At 32.9% G+C, this 19,805-nt stretch overlaps 1 protein-coding gene across 7 annotated transcripts; it reads right to left on the bottom strand.

Annotated features, from left to right (window-relative positions):
* Positions 1-504: 504 nt before the first annotated feature.
* On the bottom strand, positions 505-19,487 carry LOC134474914 (histone H1.8-like). Of its 7 annotated transcripts, none has more exons than XM_063243992.1 (3): positions 19,169-19,487; positions 17,008-17,078; positions 505-3,376 (listed from the first exon to the last, which is right to left on the bottom strand). In XM_063243992.1, exon 3 carries the CDS (start codon positions 3,315-3,317, stop codon positions 2,559-2,561), a length of 759 nt encoding a protein of 252 aa, XP_063100062.1. In that variant the 5' UTR covers positions 3,318-3,376; positions 17,008-17,078; positions 19,169-19,487; the 3' UTR covers positions 505-2,558. The 7 variants fall into 7 exon arrangements, 2 of the variants coding, with proteins under 2 accessions (XP_063100062.1, XP_063100063.1); XM_063243993.1 differs by lacking the exon at positions 19,169-19,487 and adding an exon at positions 18,893-19,153; XR_010045845.1 differs by lacking the exon at positions 505-3,376 and adding an exon at positions 8,499-13,281.
* Positions 19,488-19,805: the final 318 nt, after the last annotated feature.

Below are 19,805 nucleotides of genomic sequence, written 5' to 3'. Positions count from 1 at the left end.
TTTGTCTGTTTATTATATTTCTTATGTTTCTCATCTTTTCATATTATGCACATTTATAACTTTTATGTTTAACTGAATAACGTTGTTACTTTATTTCAAGTTATGTTTTCTAGTTTATTTTCTGCTTGCTTTTAACTGGGGAAGTTAATATTGAAATATCCTGAAGCTTAAAAATTTTTCTTCTCATCAATGTCCAGTCTACCAGTTAAGACCAAATGAACATTGCTTCTATCACAGTGTTTTTCAGTGTCTTATGTTTCTTGTTTGCTGTGTCTTAGCATACTCACTGCATTTTTCACTGATCACCTAGTCCTGTGTATTGTTTTCTTTATCCAGTATAGCCTATTGCACATTAATCGTAAGTGACTTACGTTGCTTTTCTAATCATACTAATGACTCTCTTATTTCTGAGTCTGACTCTGTCTTCCTAACTGTGATTTTACATTTTAATGGTGAAGTACTGAAAATAAGGCTTTGACAATGTAGTAACAAGATGTTAATGAATGAGAGATTTTTAAGGTTTTACTTTAAAGAGAACAAAGCAAAACAAAATGAAACAGAATAAAGCCAATCAAAACAAAACCATGAAAGCAATACAGACTCTCAAAACAAGGTAATAGATAATCAACGACTATCATAATATCTCATATTATCTTTAAAATAGCTGTACATACAATAAGACAATAATATCAAGCAAAACAACAGAATAAAAGCAATCAAAAAACACAATACAGTGATACAGGACTTCAAAACAAGAGAATAGGAGATGAACAATGGCTACCATAATATATCTTTTTATTGTAGAAATAATTTCCCATACAACCTGACACAATAGAATCTAACAAAACAAACAGAATAAAATGAAACCAAACCAAACAATGAAAATGATGCAGAACTTCAAAACAAGTTAATAGGAAATTAACTATAGCTACCACTTTCCCTTTTTAGACATTTCCTCCCCTTTCACCTTCACAATATCTATTGTACATTTTGGATCCCACTAATTCCTTCAGTTTTTCCTTATCTTTAAATTTAAGGGGAATAAAACAGCAATAAAATGCATCTAAACAGTGATAAGACAGTAGGAAATGTACCACAGTTACTATATTACATACTGTTGTCCTCTAAATAGTTGCTTGGTTTAGGCTTGCTAAGTCAGTCAAACAACAGTGCCTCCGAGTCAGTTTGCTGCTCATAGGGGAAGCTGTACTCCTCACCCCACCCCATGCACCAGCTGGCTCACAGGCAGGGCCTTTGCTTCCATCTCAGCTCTCCCCACCTGCACTCTGAATGGCTTATAGGCAGGGGCAGGAAGGAAAACACTTTACAGTCTTATATCTCGCTTATCTTTTGGAGAAGCTATGCATGTAACCTTTACATTACATAAGTCCTTAACCACCACCACAGATTCGTGAAGTGAAATAAAATGGCTAGAATAAAAACAAAAGCAAGGGTCAGTATTTTTCTTTTGTCACATGGAAGATTGGAGGGAGATATTTTGTTTATGTCATATCAGTAAAGCTTTGAAAAAACCCAAGCAGTTCAGTTTTTGTAAAATAATTTATACTGAGAAAACTTTGTTGGGTACAGAAAATGCTGGTCAAAATAATTCTTTTTCTATCTTTAAATCTACAATAGAGTTTCTCTCTTGTATTTACTATAGGAACCAGGTGAGACTTGTTTAGGTAAAACACAAAAGTATTGTGGCTAAATCTCATTGAGTATTTTAATTCTCAAAATGACACTGAACTTCCAAAAATTCTTCAACTTCAATTCACAGTTTCTTACCCTGACATTTGGCCACATTTGTAGGATCCTGAAGTAACTCACTGGGTTGTCTGTATTCACCTGGCTCTCTAAGTGTGCTGAGGACAAATTCGTTGTCCTGTGCTTTCACTTCTTTTACAGTTCTCAATCTGGTAACAGATAGAGCTTGTCCTCTTCCTTCAGTTATTTTTTTTCTGATTGTTAGAATAGAATGTTGAATCTAAGTTTCTCATTTAGTGGAATATAGGAAGTATTGTGTTGCATTTTGGTATGAATGAATGAAAAATTCATGGGGGAATTGCATCATTCTGAGCCACAAAAGTCAGGGAGTTATCAGTTGCAGATCAATTCACTGTGGGTCACAAAACGGTAGTGATATTGATTCAGCTTGTCAGGTGGTATTAATAGATTAGACTTAGCATGTGATTTAAAATCCACGATCACTATTGTGGAGGAAAAATAACTTGAAATATGAGATAGCAGCACTCCTATTTTACATGTCAAACTTATCAAAATTTGTATGAAAAATATTTGGAATCTGAGCATGTTAATACAGTCTTATATGTGTACTTCCAAATTCATTTTATTATTTTAAGTTAGCATGTGTGACTTTTGTAATGTTAATTTTCTTTTTTTTGGTGATACATCAGTGTCTTTATTGATAACTAGGTCATGATTTGAGAAATAAGTTAGGGTTAAATTAGTAGTGCAACGATTTGGAGGAATAAAAACTCCAGCCCAGCCACCCACAGTCCCACCGGCCTATAGCTGCTGAGCTCTGAGTACAATAACTATGACCTCTTGACCAGTGGCCTGGGGTTCTTGGGGCCCCCAGCCTTCCTGGCTGGAGACAGAGTCCTGGTCCTGGGGGCACCAGCCTTGGAAGCAGTGGCGGCTTTGGGGGCAGCAATGACTTTGGGTCCAGGCCCTGGGGCGGCCTTCACTGCGGGTTTTGTACCCTTCAGGGAGGCAGCACATTTTCCAGCCTTGGAGGCTGCAGTTGAAGTTTTCCCAGGGGCTCCTGTCTTCTTGCCTGCTCTGCTGCCTGAGACCTTGGGCTTCCTGCCAAGCTTGTGGACAGTTGAGGAAGCCCCAGCTGACTTTGGGGGGTCCTTCTTGGCTACAACCTGCTGTGGCCCAGTGCCTTTCGCCTTGCAGCCTCCTTGAGGGGCTGTCTCTAGGGCTTTGCCCTGTTTGCGGGAAGCTCTTGCTTCACATGGTTCTGCAATCTTTTTCTTGCTGGAGCCAGCAGGCCCTGTCTGAGTACTTTTCCTGCTGCACTGCGGCTTCTTCTGATGCTTGGGGACAAGCTTTAACCTGCCAGTGGCACCCCTGGCCTTGGAGTTGATGGGCCTGGCAAGGAGGCCACGGCTCATGCCTGTGGCAAGGGCCTGCTTCAATAGGTACTTGAAGCGGGTGACATCGACTGTGGGGTACTTGTGCAGGATGTAGAGCTTGATGGCTGCCACTGAGGTGCCCCGGTGCTGCTCTCCTGCCTGTAGGGCCTCCAGCACCATGCGCAGCACTGTGGGGTGGCAACGGGTCACCATGACCCTGTTTGAGTTCCGGCCTGCTGGCTTTCCATACTCAGGGGGCTCTGCTGGCCCTGCTGTGGAAGAGGAGGAAGAGGAAGAGGAGGAAGAAGAGTAATTGGTGATGCTCCCAGGAGCCATCTGAAAGACACTTATAAATGACCACCTCCGCTGTTCACATACCGTTAATTTTCATACTGAACCTCTAGCACTCATTTCTTTCAATGTTTATACACAAATCATTGGCTATATCACAGTGCATAATGAAAAGTTATTTTTGTGGAAGAAATGTTTGAAAATCAATTGAAGCAAGAGTAAGGATTGTTAGTATTTTTAATTAATGAGTTAACCTTTTGATGGTTATTGTAATAATGTATTACTTTTTTCCTGTATTTACATTGCAATAAAATTAGTACAATGAAACTTTTCATAAACATTGTCAATTGGCTTAAAGTTCAAGTTTAAAAAATGACAATTAAGGCATGAATACACAAAGATTTTGAATCAATAATTTAATTACTGTTATCCTAATTAGAACTTGGAATCCTCTGTTTCAGAAAGCAGAAGAATACCTCAGCATTTTAATTATAGGGCTATATATAGAAATATATTTGAGCCCTCAGTTAGAACTATATTATTATTTCAACTTTCATTAATGGAAAAATGTACTTTTAATGATTTTTATTGTACTGATTTCTTACTGATTTAATGATTTCTATTGTACTGATTTAATGATTTTATTGTGTCTTATAATCAAAAAAGTGTCTTATAATGAAAATTCTAATTGTAGTTTAATATCAAAATGGTTTCTTGAGCTTTTGAAATATCAATAGTACTGTGTCTGCAATTTCACCTAATTCTGCACTTTGTAAGGACTCCTAAATGCTTCCTAGTGAGCAAAATGTTAAATACCACCTATTTAAAGTACAAAATTATTATGCCTGGTGTGCTCAAATACAATCATTTTACATTTTTTCACTCAGAAAAAGTACACTTTTTTAATGACTACTCACTTTATTTCTGAATTTTGTCTACTCAATTCCATATGAAACAAATACAATTGAATTGATCATGTTCTCATCACAAAAATGATAATGCAATGAAATGAAATCTAGCTAATTAGCTAGATTTTTTTATTTCATAATGTATATAAACTTCAAAGCATATGGACAACATATATGTTTTATATATATATATATATATATATATATATATATATAATTCAACATAAGAAGCCATTTTAAAATATTTTTTATAGTGTATGCTTTAGTTTATATCTTAAATGTTCCTCAATGGCTCATGCATTAAAGGCTGTGACTTAGGACGCCCTGTAACTTTAAATGGTGACATCAGAAGTTAGATATTAGCAGAAGTGCCTTAAAGGGGATATGTAATTCTAAAACCCTCCACTTTTTCTCTTTGCTTTTTAGATGCCATGAACTGAACATACCTCTCTGCCACATGTTTTTCCAAGGTGTATTGCACCACCACAGCCCCATATCAACAGAGCCAATTGAATATGGACTGAAATCTTTGATGCTATCAACTGATGTAAGACTCTAATTTTTAACTACATTTTTAACGTAAATATTTTGTCACAATGATGGAAACTGGCAAACAGTGTATTTGAATAAAATACAAATGGAAGGAAGCCGTTGGTCTTAAAATGAGTAATTATAACCCTGTGAATGTGTAATGAAACATTACATATTACTAAATGCATAAAGCATTATAATATATTTATTATGTAACTTATATGTATTACTTGATTTTATTATATGTCACATAGGAGTTAGCTAACGTTATGATTATCTATCCTTTCCCAGTAATCACACATATAATAATCCTGGACTGCTCCTTGAAGAGATACTTACTTCCTACAATACCAAATGACTGTCATGGAAATATATGCAAACCAAAAATTCCAAATCCTGTATGGTGAACTATGCCCTTTATTCAGCTCACACAGGTTGAAATAATATCTTCCTGCTTTCCTACAATCCAGGGCCAGCAATTAGAGAATTTCTACATACCAAAGCCCTGGGCTTGTTTCACATGGAACAATCCTTCATCCAGTGCCCCTGCCTCGTCTCATCTTCACTTTCTCAAAAAAATCACAGTAAATTTTCTTATCCATGACTTTGTCATCACTTATTCTGCTACTTTACTAAGCCTGGTACTTTCTTGTGCAGTTCTCCAGAGATTACAGTTCTCCTTTTTCTTTTGAATACTATTTATTCAATACCATTAATTTCCTTAACTACTGACCTCATCAAAGCTGAATAAATTCTCCATTTTAAATACATAAATGTTTAAGTGTGTTTCTGTATTTGATCTATGTGTCTAATAACAAGGATTTTGTGGTATAATTCAACAATTTTATCATTTCTGACTTCTGTGCTGATAAAATATTGTCTATACTGAATAGTTTTACAAAATACATTAACTTATTTATATTACTTTGGCCTCCTAAAATATCAGTTAACAGTATTAAAAATAATTCAAATCAGTTTTAAAAACATAAAATTTAAAGTACTGAAATTTACTAATGCAACATGAAAAGCACTTTTTACTAAAACTGTCAGTAGACTTTTTTCTGGAACTATTTGTAAGGTTTTTATTAAAGGAATTTAAAATTAAGAAGAAAAACATATAACCTCACACTTAGTTTTCAAAAGGCCACATTTTAAACCTGCTTGAAAACTAAAATATTGCTAAATAAACAAGGTTTTATTATTTTATAGTTCTTCATTTTGAACAAGAAGTTTATTGAAGAAACAAGGCGCTTGACTTAAAGGGAAAAATATTGAAGAATCTTTTTTTAAGAGTGATGTACAGCTACGTATGTAGCTGATTGTTGCAGCTCATACAGAAAAGTCATAAAATTGTCCTTGCTTTACAGTGATAAATGAGAAACTTGAAATTCTGCAGTCAAACAAGATATGCCAGAATGTTTATGCTTTTTGTCTCTTCTGCTAAAATTTTGAGGGCAAAATAACTTACTTAAAATACAGTATGCAATTATATCAAAGCACTTAAGCTTTTATTGAAGTTTCCTGGGAAGTCTTATATATTCACAAGGAAATGTTGTATCTGTTGTATTTGTTATACAAAAAGAAATGATATTTTGACATATTAAAGAAATTATGCTGTCTGTTTTCACCCTTTATCACTTGGCTTCCCTTGATTTCTATATCAGATTTTGAGGTAGACCAGTTTAGTTTCTAGTGTTTCTTAGCAGTGTGGAGATTATATGTTGTACAGAAGTCAGGTATACCTAATGAGTATAGAGAAGGAAAAAGGAGAAATGTTTTTTCCAGACTAGAGAAGTATGGGGAATGGGCAGAATGTCACAATAATGAGCAAGGGGTTGAGTCTTCTATATTCTAAGCCACGTCCTTAGAAATGAGAAAATGAGAATAAGATAAGGGAAACCACTGAATTGGTAGATTTTACTCCATGTTGTCTTTTTGGGAAATTCTGGGACCATGAGTTCCCAAGATAATAGCTTTGCCATCACGTGAAAGAAACACATTTAGTGGCCAGATGGATCATGTATCTTCAAATCCCTGAGGATCCTGAAGATGGTAAGTTTCTGGATACAAAAGTGGAATCTCCAGTTTGTCCTGTTGCCACGGGTCATATAATAGTACTTTTCCTTGTCTTTGACCGGGCTGATACATAATGAAACAGTGACATTTAGCTTGCATGTGTTCATAATGAGAACACTGTAGGACCTCTGACACTGTTTTGATATGAACAGATCATTTCTACATCTATTTTTTTAAAAATTTTATTTAAGGAGAAAAAGAAAAAAAAAGCAAAGAAAGGGTACAAGTTATACAGAATTTCAGAAAAATAATAAACAGTAGGAAATCACTAGTTAATGAATTACATATTGTCATCTTAGAAATATTTGTTCAAGTTACAAAATTAAAGCTTATATAGTGGACATTCAAACAGTGAGACCAAATAGTTCTGTTCAATGATCCAACAAAACTCAGTAATATCATTGTCTATCTTATACACTTAAATATACATGCAGTTATATCGTTTAGAGCACTTTCTTTTCCTCTCTATTGTACAATGACTATTACACATTTTGGGTTTTATTGCTCCCACAGTTCTTATTACATTTTTTGGAAGAGAGTAAAACCAAATGTGACATAAAAGAAGAGAGTCAGTCAAATCAAAAGGGTGAACATAATAGATAATGTAAAAACATAATACAAGGTGATCAACAATGGTTACCATAATGCCTCCCGCTATCTCTAATAGAATTGCCTATATCATCAATTATAATAAAATTGAACAAAATAGTAAAGAACGAAACCAACAAAACCAAAACATTGGAGACATTACAGGTCTTCAAAAGTAGATAATAGTCAACCAGAATGGGTGTCATAATGAATCCCACTATCTTCATAGTTGTTGCCTATACTTTTGAACCTCATACTATCAAGCAAAACAGAATAGAGGAACATCAGTCAAAACAAGATGGTGAGAGCAATACAGGGCTTCAAATCAAGTTAATAGTAAATCAAAGTGGATTACTATAATATATCCTGCTATTTTTTAGTTTATTTTTCCCTTAATTAAAAGGATAAAAATAAAAAAGTAAATAATAAAATAGAGATTGAGATAAAAGAGGGCATAACAACAAAACAGCGCAGAAAAAAACATAACCATTTAAGCAAAATAGTGTTTTACCACAAGATAATCCTGACATAAATGTAGTTACCATATTGTCTCTTTCCTTGAAATCTTTGAGTATAACTTCATATACTGTAGCATCAAATATATCAAAACAATGTAAAACCATTCAAGAGAATGACAGTATTACAGGGTATTTAGAATCAACTAACAGAAAATGAACAACAGTTTCTGTATAATCTCCTTGTCTATAAAGGTTTTTGTTTATACTATCACATATAATAAAATCCAATAAGATACAACATGCTAAGACCAATGGAGACAGAAGAGCAAAAGCTTGATGAGACTTCAAAACAAGATGATACTAAATCAGCATTACCTATTATGATGTTGTTTTCTCCAAAATAGCTGTTCCTATCATCCAGTCTTCTCTGCCTCATTTCTGTTGAGCTCTTTTTCTGTCATTTGTTGTAAGTTTGTCTTCTTCATTTCGCTTTCTGCTCCATTCATTGTGGCCTCTCTGCCACTATTTCTGGAATCTTGGTATTTTCCTTTTTTAGAATATCCTGAAGTATTCTCTGTAAAGTTGGATTGGTGGTTGCATATTCCCCTAGTTCCTCTTTATCCTGGAAGCACCTTGTTTTTCCATCAATTTCCAGGGATAGTTGTGCAGGACATTTCAATCTTGGCTGGAGGTTATTATCTTTCAAAGCTTGAATTATTTCCCCCCACACTCTTCGTGATTTGATGGTTTGTGCCGAGAAATCTGCTGTAATTCTGATGGGTGTACCCTTGTAAGTGATCTGTTTCTTGTCTCTGACAGCTTTTAATATTCTGTTCTTATATTGGATTTCTGGTATTTTGATTATTATATGCCTGGGTGTAGCTCTGTTTGGGTTGTAGGTGGCTGGGGTCCTGAATGCTTCATACATCTGAGTATCTTTACCTTTTGCTAAATTAGGAAAATTCTTCTGGATTATTTCTGTGAGTAGCTTTTGTAGTTCATGTCGCCGTCTCTCTACATCTTTTTTCTGAAGAAGCAAGTTTAATCATTCTGATGAAGGGAACTACATCTACCAACCATTTGAAAACAGCTACATTAAACATCCTAATTACATATAATTTTTTTAGTCAAGTAATATCTAATGTGCAGTGAAATCAATCTTTTCCAATTCATCATAGTTTACAACACTCAAACACAAAAAATGGAGGACATGAAAAGCTATGAAGTCACTGAAAACAAGTGGATACTTTGAGATTTAATGGAGGTTAATTTGAAAATGATGTTTCTTGAAAACACAATAATGCAATCAGATGCAAGAAATAAGTTGGTAAAATTTCTATATAGTTTTATAAATCTAATTTTCTATGATTTTTCCAGTTAAAATTAAAAACTAGACCTTTACCCTCCTAATCCATTTTCTAGGTTTCTTTTCTTCCTTTCTAGTTTTGTATTGAGACTGCTTACTTTTAGTGTTTACTTTAATAAGTTTTATATATTCCTGAAAATGATTTACTAAATCTATGAAACCCAAGAGGTTGACAAATATTTCATTATACTAAAAATTATTGTAATAATTTTTACTCGTCAATAAATTATTACCAAGTAGACAAAATGTATTATTAGGATATCCCAGGGCTTACATAAAAAATGATAGCAATTTTATATACATAAAATTTAAATTAGCTTAATAAAATACTGTTTAAATCAAAGAACATGCTATTTGACCACAATGACTTCCAAAATAAAGTCTGACTACAGGAGCTTTGTTCATCTGTTAAGAATCATTTATATATAAAACATATATTAATATGTTTTAAATCAAGTAAAAATATAGATATATGATTATTTGAGATGATGTGTTTATTTTATTAAAAGTTTTAGAGACTATCCTTTTTTATTAAAAAGTATATATGTGTATAATAGAGAAGAACATTTTCTAGAGTCACTGGTTAAACAGCCTCAAAGTTAGTTTGCTATTTTGGTTTATTTTTAAAAATATGATCTAGGAACCATCATCCTGTGCTTATTTACAATGCACAGTACTAAATCTACAATGAGTCTTCTCAAAATAAATATGCATTTTAATAGAAGCTGCGGGTAATTTTAGATACTTTAATGGGTTGGTGAAGCAATTTGAGATTTAATCTGCCTACTTACAATTTAAAAAAAAATTTAAAAAGTTGTTAATAATTAAATGTAACTATCAAGAAAAAGTGTTCAGAATAACATGATACTGGTGAAAGAGGAAGTGTCATGGTGTATGTTGTGTCCCCCAGGCCTCATGAGTTTGCATCGTGCATTTGTGATTGGTTCATCGTCTAGTGCTTGGATTGATGGTCTGAGTGCTCCACCCACAGAGGGGTGGAGCCAGGATGTGATGTAATGACAGGAAGACGGTGTGTCAGGCTCTTTTGCTGGTTTCAGCCTTGCTGTTTGCAGCCTCCATGAACTGCGGCTATGCCATGCCACCCTGCCTTGGAGCCAACTGAGTATGGACTGAAACCACCAAAAACTGTAAAAAAAAAATCTTTCCTTTCCCACTTTGTGGGATATTTTGTCTCAGCAATGAGTAAAAAGTAACCAAGACAATAAGCAAAGAGATAAATGAATGCAATAGTGAGCCCATAAATAGCAACACAGAAATATAATCAACTGTGTATCGGTAAAACACATACAAAGTAGGTAGACTTAAATAAATGACCATGAAAATACTGGACATCTGGTTGTAAAACAAATTAATGTAGATATAAACTTTATAAACTTCACAAAAAGTAACTCAAAGTGGACCATGTTCTTAAAAATAGACTTCAAAACTGTAAAACTCATGGAGGATAACCTAAAAGAAAGCCTAGGTGACTTTTTGATGATATCTCTAATAACAAAGATATTAAAAAATAGTTGAAAACACTCACTTTATTAAAACTGAAAGCTCCAGCCATGCAAAAGACAACAATAAGAAAATGAAGCCACAACTCCACAGACTGAGAGAAAATGTTTCTTCAGTAAACCTCTAATGAAAGCAATATTCCAAAATGTGCAAGCACTCCTTTATAATAACAGTAAGAAAAAAATTCTGATTGCAAAAATAGGCAAAAGATTTGAGCAAAAGTCTCAACAAACACAATGATAAATGACAACATGCATTTAAAAATGCTTATAGTCACATGTTTGGAAGAGCTCTAAGATTCCCATCACCTTTGGTTGTCGGTTTCTACTTTCTTCAGCCTTCCAGTGCAGACTTACACAGATGTCACGCTAGTCAGTTTCCAGGCTTTTGATCTTGGACTGGTGCTGTGTCCTTGATCCTTCTTGTCCATCATCCTGGGTTGAACAACTTCTGTATCTTCCAGTTCTCCCTCACACAGATAATCACTGTGGACTTTTCTGCTTCTCATTCTGTAACCTTACTAAAAAAATCCTCTTGAATAAATGTTTGTATTTTCTACTTATGTTGTTCCTCTGGAGTACTCAAACAAATATGTCAACATACTAATTCCAACTCTATGACTTTGTGGAATACTGAAATCTGCAAGGACAGTAAAATGATTAATGGTTTTCAGAAATGATTAGAGCTTGAGGGAGAGGGATACTTAGCCAGCAAAGGATATTTAGGGTGATAAAATATTGAGTTCTGATGAAGTGTATATGGTCATATATTGTCTTAATCTTTAGAATATACAACTTCCAGAATGAATTCAAAAGTAAGTTGTAGATATAGTAATAATGGTTTATATACATAGTTTCATAAACATCTACAGATATAATGCTCTGGTGAGGCATATTAATAGTATAAAGATTGTATAAATATGATGAGAAAAGTTTTCAAGAATTTGTAACTTTCATTTAATTTTTGTGTTTTTCTAAGACATAGTTTATTAAAATTGATTACAAAAATATCTTGTTAATTAAGATAAATACAAACAAGTTAATGTGTTTGTATATTTACAAATGTGCATATGTATGCACAAAGTCTTTATAAAATGATTAAATTCATCATGAGGAGGTGATACATGTAAAAGACTCAATTAGTTATTTTTTTACTATTGATTTCTCTGCTTCCCCCCTTCAATCTTTTGTTTTGTAGATTCAGTCTTATCCAAATTTTTCTGTAACACATTTGGGAAGTGACTGGAAGTTCATTTAAATTTTACAGTATTAAAATAAATATTTTTAGGCTGATTCTCCATGAATTTCTCCTAACTCTAAAAATATGCTAGGCAAAGTGTGAATGCTGAAGAAAAAAAGGGCAAAGTATAAAATCTAGTGCCTTTAATGGACCTTGGATGCAATTCCTTGTTAAATGTTTTCTACTAACTTCAAACTCCCGAAGGGAGAACAAATGCCATAAGGCCATGAGTACCATAAAACAAAATGACGAACATTGTAGTCATTCTTCAGGGTTCATTTTTGAGAATGCAAAACTAGTGATTATTGTAAGAACTGGCAGCACTCTTAAAGTAAATGCAATAACCAAACTACACTCGGTGCTGTCACATACATTTAATCAGAGGACACTGCAGTCTATATACCATTGAAGAGTCCATTTATCTATTCAGTTATTCTGGATTCATTTTTGTCAAGAAATTTTTTATCATTGAAATTTTATACTTAGAATATATTTAAAAATGTAGAATTTTAAAACTTTCTAACATTTTTCTACTGATGATGTTTCATTGTGATATTTATTATTACCTTCTGGGTTTCCTACTACAAAGTACAAAATTGACCTTGTTGAATAGTTGATATCATTTTATTAATAGTTATGCATTGATTGCACAATTTATGTAACTGGTCAATAATTTGCTATTCTTTTTGAAGAATACACACTATATACAAAGTAAAAACCTGCATAAACATCCCATGACTTTATAAGTTATACTTTAGGTCCCAAAATATTCATAAATATATTTTTGTATTTTTATAGCAATATAATATTTACTTCTGTATGTTATAATGATATTTTATATTTAGAAAAATTATATTTGCTGTTTATAGTTACTGCAAATGATTAAATTATTTTATAGGTGTAAAAATTCAGGTAAATACAGACTACTGCACCCTTGAAAATTGGTCAACTGTGTACTCAAAGAGGGTTTCAATCACATTAAATAGTCTAAATTTATTTAAGTATGATATTTTGATATTCTGTTCCTCACCATAATCAAAGACTCTAAAGTCAAAATCAACCAAATTATCAATTCAAAGCAAAACTACACTATTTCCAAGTATAAAGTCAAAATTAGTAGATAGCAGTGAAGATTTTTGTAATCGTACATTATTACATTCTAAAAATTAATGTTTTTTCTAACCAAATGTCTTGTTTCTCTAGAAAGAAAAAAAGAAAAAGAAAAAAGTGTGTGGCACTGGTTAGAGAAAAAGAGATATAACATTTCAGAGGCAGTTTAAGTAGCTCAAGATCAATAACTAGTATTCCCAAATAAGTTGCTTTATGTTAGACTTTTCCCTGCATTAGACATTGCTGATGCTCTACTTCAAACCAAGGGAAAAACAGAAATATAAGAGTAGTCTTTAACATGGGGATGATAATAAATGCATTGCTTATAGGTCAGTGAGTTGACAATATTATCCTGAAGATCAGTAAATCTATTGTATCTTTCCACATTAATTACTACACAGTCATATCCATGAACTGTTCCATTAAAAGAATAGATGAAGAAAAGTGAATGCAAGGAAATTATACATTCTCCATATAATTTTACTTTAGTGACACCTGGTAAAATACACACACACACACACACACACACACACACACACACACACACACAAATGCTAACAATGTGAAGACAAAAAAAATAGCAGGACATACTTGGCAAATGTGTGGCTTGTGTGTGTTTCTGTGTGTTGTACTGTTGGCTGCAGTTAAAAGAATGCATAAAGGAGAGAGAAATTTCCTTACAAAAATCATGTTATAATTTTGAATTTTAGATAAAAGGTGATCAAAGTAGTATAGTATATCATGTATCTTCACCATCAAAGGAAGACTACGCATTGCTCAACTTTTTAATTAAAGTTTATAAAACTGTATAATAGGCTAGTAACCAAAAATATCAAAAGGTTATAAGCTATAAGGTCATTCAAAAGAATATGGAGTTTTCTCAATCTAGAGTGCGTTTCATGCTAATCAGTAAAACATGCTACCTAGAATGTCATTTAATTACAATGAAATATTCAGTAGCTATTTAAAATATATGGTAAGATTTACAGACAAAGATCAAAGAAAAGTTTCACTTTTGGCAGAAAATTTAATAATGTTTTGTTAATATCTTATTAAAAGTATAATTTGATCCTTTTTTGATTTATCACTTAAAACTTTGCATTTGAAAACATTTGCTTTGCTTTGAATTATTAAGATTTTGCTATTTGTGTTTAGTGAAGATAACTTGTCTTATTCATAAAATCAACAAAAAAATTTTGAAAATTGTGTTGTAGCTCTGCATTTAACATCTCTACAGAGGAATACAATTGAATATAAATATCCAATGAATATAATTGAAAAACAAAATTCATTTTATTATTCCCTGTGGATCCCTCAAATTGTTTATTAATTTTAGTGTACATAATATAATCAAAAAATAAGGTATACATTTAAATTTGTAAAACTATCACTGTAAAAAGCACATAAACATTAATTCCCATTAAACTCTCTCCTTTCCTTTAAACATATTTCTTCCACCATTCTCGTCACTTTCTGAAGCAGTTCTTAGTTTTTAGTGAGTGTTTTGTTAAATCTGTTTCCAAGTTTCACCTACTCTGAAAAATTGGAACTATTTTATGTTTGTTTCTTTATTTTACTTTATTCAAAATTTTAGATTTTAAAGAGAATTTTAAAATATTTTCAGGATTATCTGTAAATTGGAGTTTGTGGCTTAAGGTATAAAACATAATTACTGGGTTCAGACTGACTTTTTTCTTCAAATTAGTGACTCTACTGACAGTATAAATTAACTAACTTCTCCAATATACTATTTGTCTCGTGTAATTTTAAAAATATATAATCACAATGATAATTTGTCATCTGTTAGCTTGTAGACAAACTGGGCACATGTGAAAAATTAAAGAACTGCTAGATCTTGTTAGTAAGTGACAAATGGTCAATTTTTTTAACAACTCAGATTCAATATATCGTGCAGTGGATCGAGCCCTCTGTTTGGCAAATAATTTTTCTTTCACTGCTTCCAACATTAATTGTTATATTCTTCTTTCTTTTTAGTGTCCAAACTTCCACTGTTGCTCTGATAAACTTTATTTCTAAGCTAGTGAGTAAACTGTCCATGCAATACTTGTTCAAAGAATACAAAATAGAAAAATATAAAGGAAAATATTTCCTCTGATAATTATTTCTTGGCAGCACAAAGGCATATGATATTAGATAAGGTGCTTATACATTAAAATTTCCACATTTCTAATAAACTGTCATAATTTATATAAGAAATTATGCTCCCATTTCCCAGCTAAAGCTCTTTGAACTGACTTTTCAAACTTGACAGGAGAATTCAGCAAGAAAATATTCTATCATGCGTTTATGTTAGAAATGACTGGATGAAAAAATTTAATGATAGATGACAGTGAACTGTAAAACTTTTGTGTCATAAAACTAGTGAAACATGAAATTACCCAAATCAATTGCTTAAATAACTTAATAACTTGAAAATTTGAAATTTATTCATAGATGGAGGACAAAGAGGAATTACAATATATCAATAAAAGGTCACTGGAAAGTCTTCATTTTAAGGATTTGCCCTCAAACTGTATTTCACCATTTCTTCTTAACTCTCAAATCTCTGTTAAAATTTACTGTTGTGACAAATTTTAATATTAAATTCATAGGTGAGCAAGCAGATATATTTTCTTTGGTAACAGGTCAAATGGCAGATGAAAAATTCAATACACTATTAAGAATAAGAAGATAGATTTCAGATAAACTCAATTAAAATAAAACTGATTAGAAATAAACACATATGGGGCCTGTGATCTTAATGATGAAAATGATTTATTTTACCAAATAATATTTGAAACTTCAAATATATATTGTTATTCCTTTTGCATTAGTAAGGCTTACATAATGATTTGAAAAAACTTTCTGAGGAGACAGCTACTCAAAGTGATTTAATTATGATTTTTAAGTTTGATCAAAAGTTATTTTTGTCTCCACAAAGAAGAAGAGTAATAAAAGTAGCTAAAGTGAGGGCATTGTAGTTAACTTCTATATGACACAATGTTTTAAAATCAATTCTTATTGAGCTATTCTTATTATTATATCCACTTCTATTGTCATTAATAAATATATGTCATATTTCTTGACAAAACCATGGTCCATTTAATCATTCAACATTGTTTACACACACACACATACACACACGTGCATGCACACATGCACACACGGACACAGGAGGCTCCAAACAGTGACATTGTGCAGACAACTACGGCACAGACTTGTTTAAGGACCCCTAGCAGCCCAGCAGAGACACATGTCACCACAAAGTGTAGGAATATTTGATATAGATATGTTCCTAAAACATTAAGATTTGATGGAGAAGACATATAATTAGGTGAGAGAGGCAAAAGAGGGCATTTTGTGTCTGTGGGGAAAACAAATTCAAAGAAATTTATAAGCTTCAGCAATGTATTATTATGCAGATTGAGGTTAGAGCAGAGATGAAGGATCCAACCTCTGAGGATGCTGAAGAAGGGTAAAGAAGGGAAGTAGTGAAACTTGAACTCTTGAGGAAGAGCTTGCAAACTGAAGGGGACTAAGCTTAATGATCTCCTTGAACTGTGCGAACTGAATGCCCCGGAATCCTATAACAATGGCAAGCCATGAGTGACACATTTAAGGGGATGGCAGGGATTCAGATGAGAATGACCTAGATCACATCTTTTCTTTATTTTACAAGGTATGCATGTAATGTGCGAATGTGCATTTCTGTATCTATAAATCAGTATTAATTTAAACCTGCTCATTAGTGTCTTAGTTACTGTTCTTGTTGCTGAGAGAAAATACTCAGCAGCCAAATAAAGGAGGAAACATACCTTTAGCCCACAGTTAAAAGATTTGAGTCTGTAATTGGCTGGCTCCAAGGGAGGTGTCATGTCAACAGGCACTGGGGAGGAAAAACAGTTCATGGAAGGGTTCAGGTAGAAAAGCAAGAAGGGACACCCATAGCTCTTTCTATCCCTTATATCTCATCCAGGACAAAATAGGATGAGTGGCACTCACACCCTTATTCCTAGTGCCCTAGCAATGCACCATGAATCAATTCCAGCATCCCGCACTCTAGATCCAGTCACCTAAAAGCCCCACCAATGACTGCGTGAGAGCTGGGAAGGCATCTTTACACAAGCCAAAATTAAATTTAAATTTGTTCATTTGATAGGTTCTTTAGTAAAGGAGAGGTGATATTATGCATTAAAAGTAGTGCTATAGTTTCAAAATGAGGAATTCTATCCCAATTAATTAACAATTTGATGCTTAGAAAATAATTTATCAGTCTTAGTATTTCATTCTTCATAGTTGTGTAAGATTTACGCTACTTGTCTAAGGTTACCAAAAATGCATAGAAAAATATAATTTAGTATAAATCTACCTTAGAAAAGTGTAAATATATTCAATGAAAACAAGATTCTTTGGTTAATACATAGTGGGACCAATATATAGGGCAAAGGTTTAAACTGTGTAAAAACTTACACTGTCTGAATTTCATCTCCACTGAAAATGTTTTTTTTTCAATCATCACCTTCTGCCTTTGTTTTACTAAAAGAATTTCTAAATGATCTCCTTGATTTTAACAAATCACACGTGCTAAAATTCATCCTTTATGCAATGGAATAACACATTTTAAATGTTATATTTTCAAATGTGTCAAAAATAGGAACAATATTATATTGCCCTTACAAAGTATATTCAAATGCTCACCTAAGGCATAGGCCCGTCCATGAGCTGTGCTGGCCCATTTATTTGATCTTGTCCACTATTCTACTCATAATCACTTAATGCTACTCAAGTTGTACTGGTTTCCATGGTGTTCCTCATTCAGGCCAGCCCTATTAATGATTCAGGTCCCCTATACCTTCCTCTTTCAGCTAGGAACTTTAATGATATCATTGTATTTCTGTTCCTTTTCAGCAGATTTCTCAGTTTAAAATTCAGTTTATCACAGATGTCTTCCTTCATCATATCACCTAAAGCTAAGGTTAACTTTATTGTTGTTGATGCATTTCTGAGTTAAATTATTTTTTCTTGCTTTTTCTGCATGCTCTATCTCAAATTTAATACTTGGAAACAGGGTTGTTTTCTTCATTTGCCGCCTATTTGTGCCACTTAAAATAGAAGCTGACACACAGCAGATGACACAATGTACGGAATTGAAATTAGTTTGGTATGAGAGTTTCTTCAGCAATTAGAGAAAACATTGTAACTACTGTCTAGATAAAATGAAAACATAGAGATATCTAGAAATGATACCGATTGTAAAAATATCTCCTAAACTAGAAAAATAAATTATTTATAAAATTTTTACAACAGGTCTATATCACTTACATGTGAAATAAGCACTACTTATTAGAAAATAAAGTTTGATTAATTTTTTTTCAGAATCTAATAACTGCCAAGCACAACTGTTAATGTTGCAAAATAAATATACTGTAGAAAATTACATATGAACCACTGTGGAGAGATTGGAATATAAGTAAGTAAATATTAAGTCTGAGAACAGAGGTGTGAACCTCACAGAGCAGAGGTATGGACTGAAACCATGCATCACATATGAGGACATAACTCAGAAAGAGTTAATTTTACACATTTTAATTTTTTGTGTCGTAAGAATTTGAAATCCACTGCACATTTCACAACTATAATGCATTCTAATTTAGACTATATACCTCTTAAATGTTCATTAGAGTTAAGTGCAGTACAGACCTGTAATTTCAGCCTTCTCCGAGTGTAAGCAGGATGATTTCAAGTATGATCCCAGCCTGGGCAGCTTAACGACTTACTGATACCATGTCTAATATACCCACATGCACACACAGGCACATGTGCGCGCGCGCACACACACACACACACACGCAAGTAAATGATTACAGTCACCTAAGGTTGTAAAGCTCAATTCAAAAGCCCAGAATTCCATGTCTAGTATGGAAAAAAGAAAAAGAAAGTATTCAGCACAAACATGTTCCTACAATCATATCATACCAGCTTATTCCAAGCAAGAGTCTGTCTCTTTGGTCTTGTAATCAGATTGTAAATGACTGGCTCGCTTTTCCATGTATTGAGTTCTGCTCACTTTGCAGCAAATTGAAGTTCCTCAATCACATGTCTTGTATGTATAAATGATGGCAAATGACATAAATGATAATGTGAGCCAGCAATGAAATATTCTGCAGATCATCAAAAGTTGTGAGTCAAATGTTAGGATTCCTTTAAATGTGCATGTCAGAACAAGAGATCCAGAAAATAAATATATTATAAAGAAAAAATACAGAGGTAGGGATACTAGAAACAAAATACATATCCATATACATACATGGCACATATAGGTGAGAGAGATGTTAAAGAACTAAATTAACAATCTTGTGGGCTGTCATGGTCTCACAACTTCAGAACTGTATAGAGTGATAGAAAGTTGGTATTAACTGTGATGAAGAGTATATTACAGAGAAAAACTGAATTAAATTAATAAGTAGTTTACCAAAGTCAACCGTAAGAATTGAAACTACTTTATAAGTTAACATTGCAAGGCCCTGATACTTTAGTGTTCATAATTCACTTTTTTAAAAAGGTCAATTGGAGCAATTCTGATGCACAGAAAACTCTCACATCTAAAATTTTA

This window comes from Cavia porcellus, unplaced genomic scaffold (assembly GCF_034190915.1).
Source record: "Cavia porcellus strain 051 isolate PalLab524CR breed Dunkin Hartley unplaced genomic scaffold, mCavPor4.1 scaffold_42, whole genome shotgun sequence".
In the NCBI taxonomy this organism is placed as follows: domain Eukaryota; kingdom Metazoa; phylum Chordata; class Mammalia; order Rodentia; family Caviidae; genus Cavia; species Cavia porcellus.
The sequence above is the reverse complement of the archived record's forward strand: the minus strand, read 5'-3'. Positions and strand labels throughout refer to the sequence as shown.

Coding starts and splice junctions, on each gene's coding strand:
- LOC134474914 (XM_063243992.1), bottom strand. CDS start 3,317: ATGGTGACCCGTTGCCACCCCACAGTGCTGCGCATGGTGCTGGAGGCC.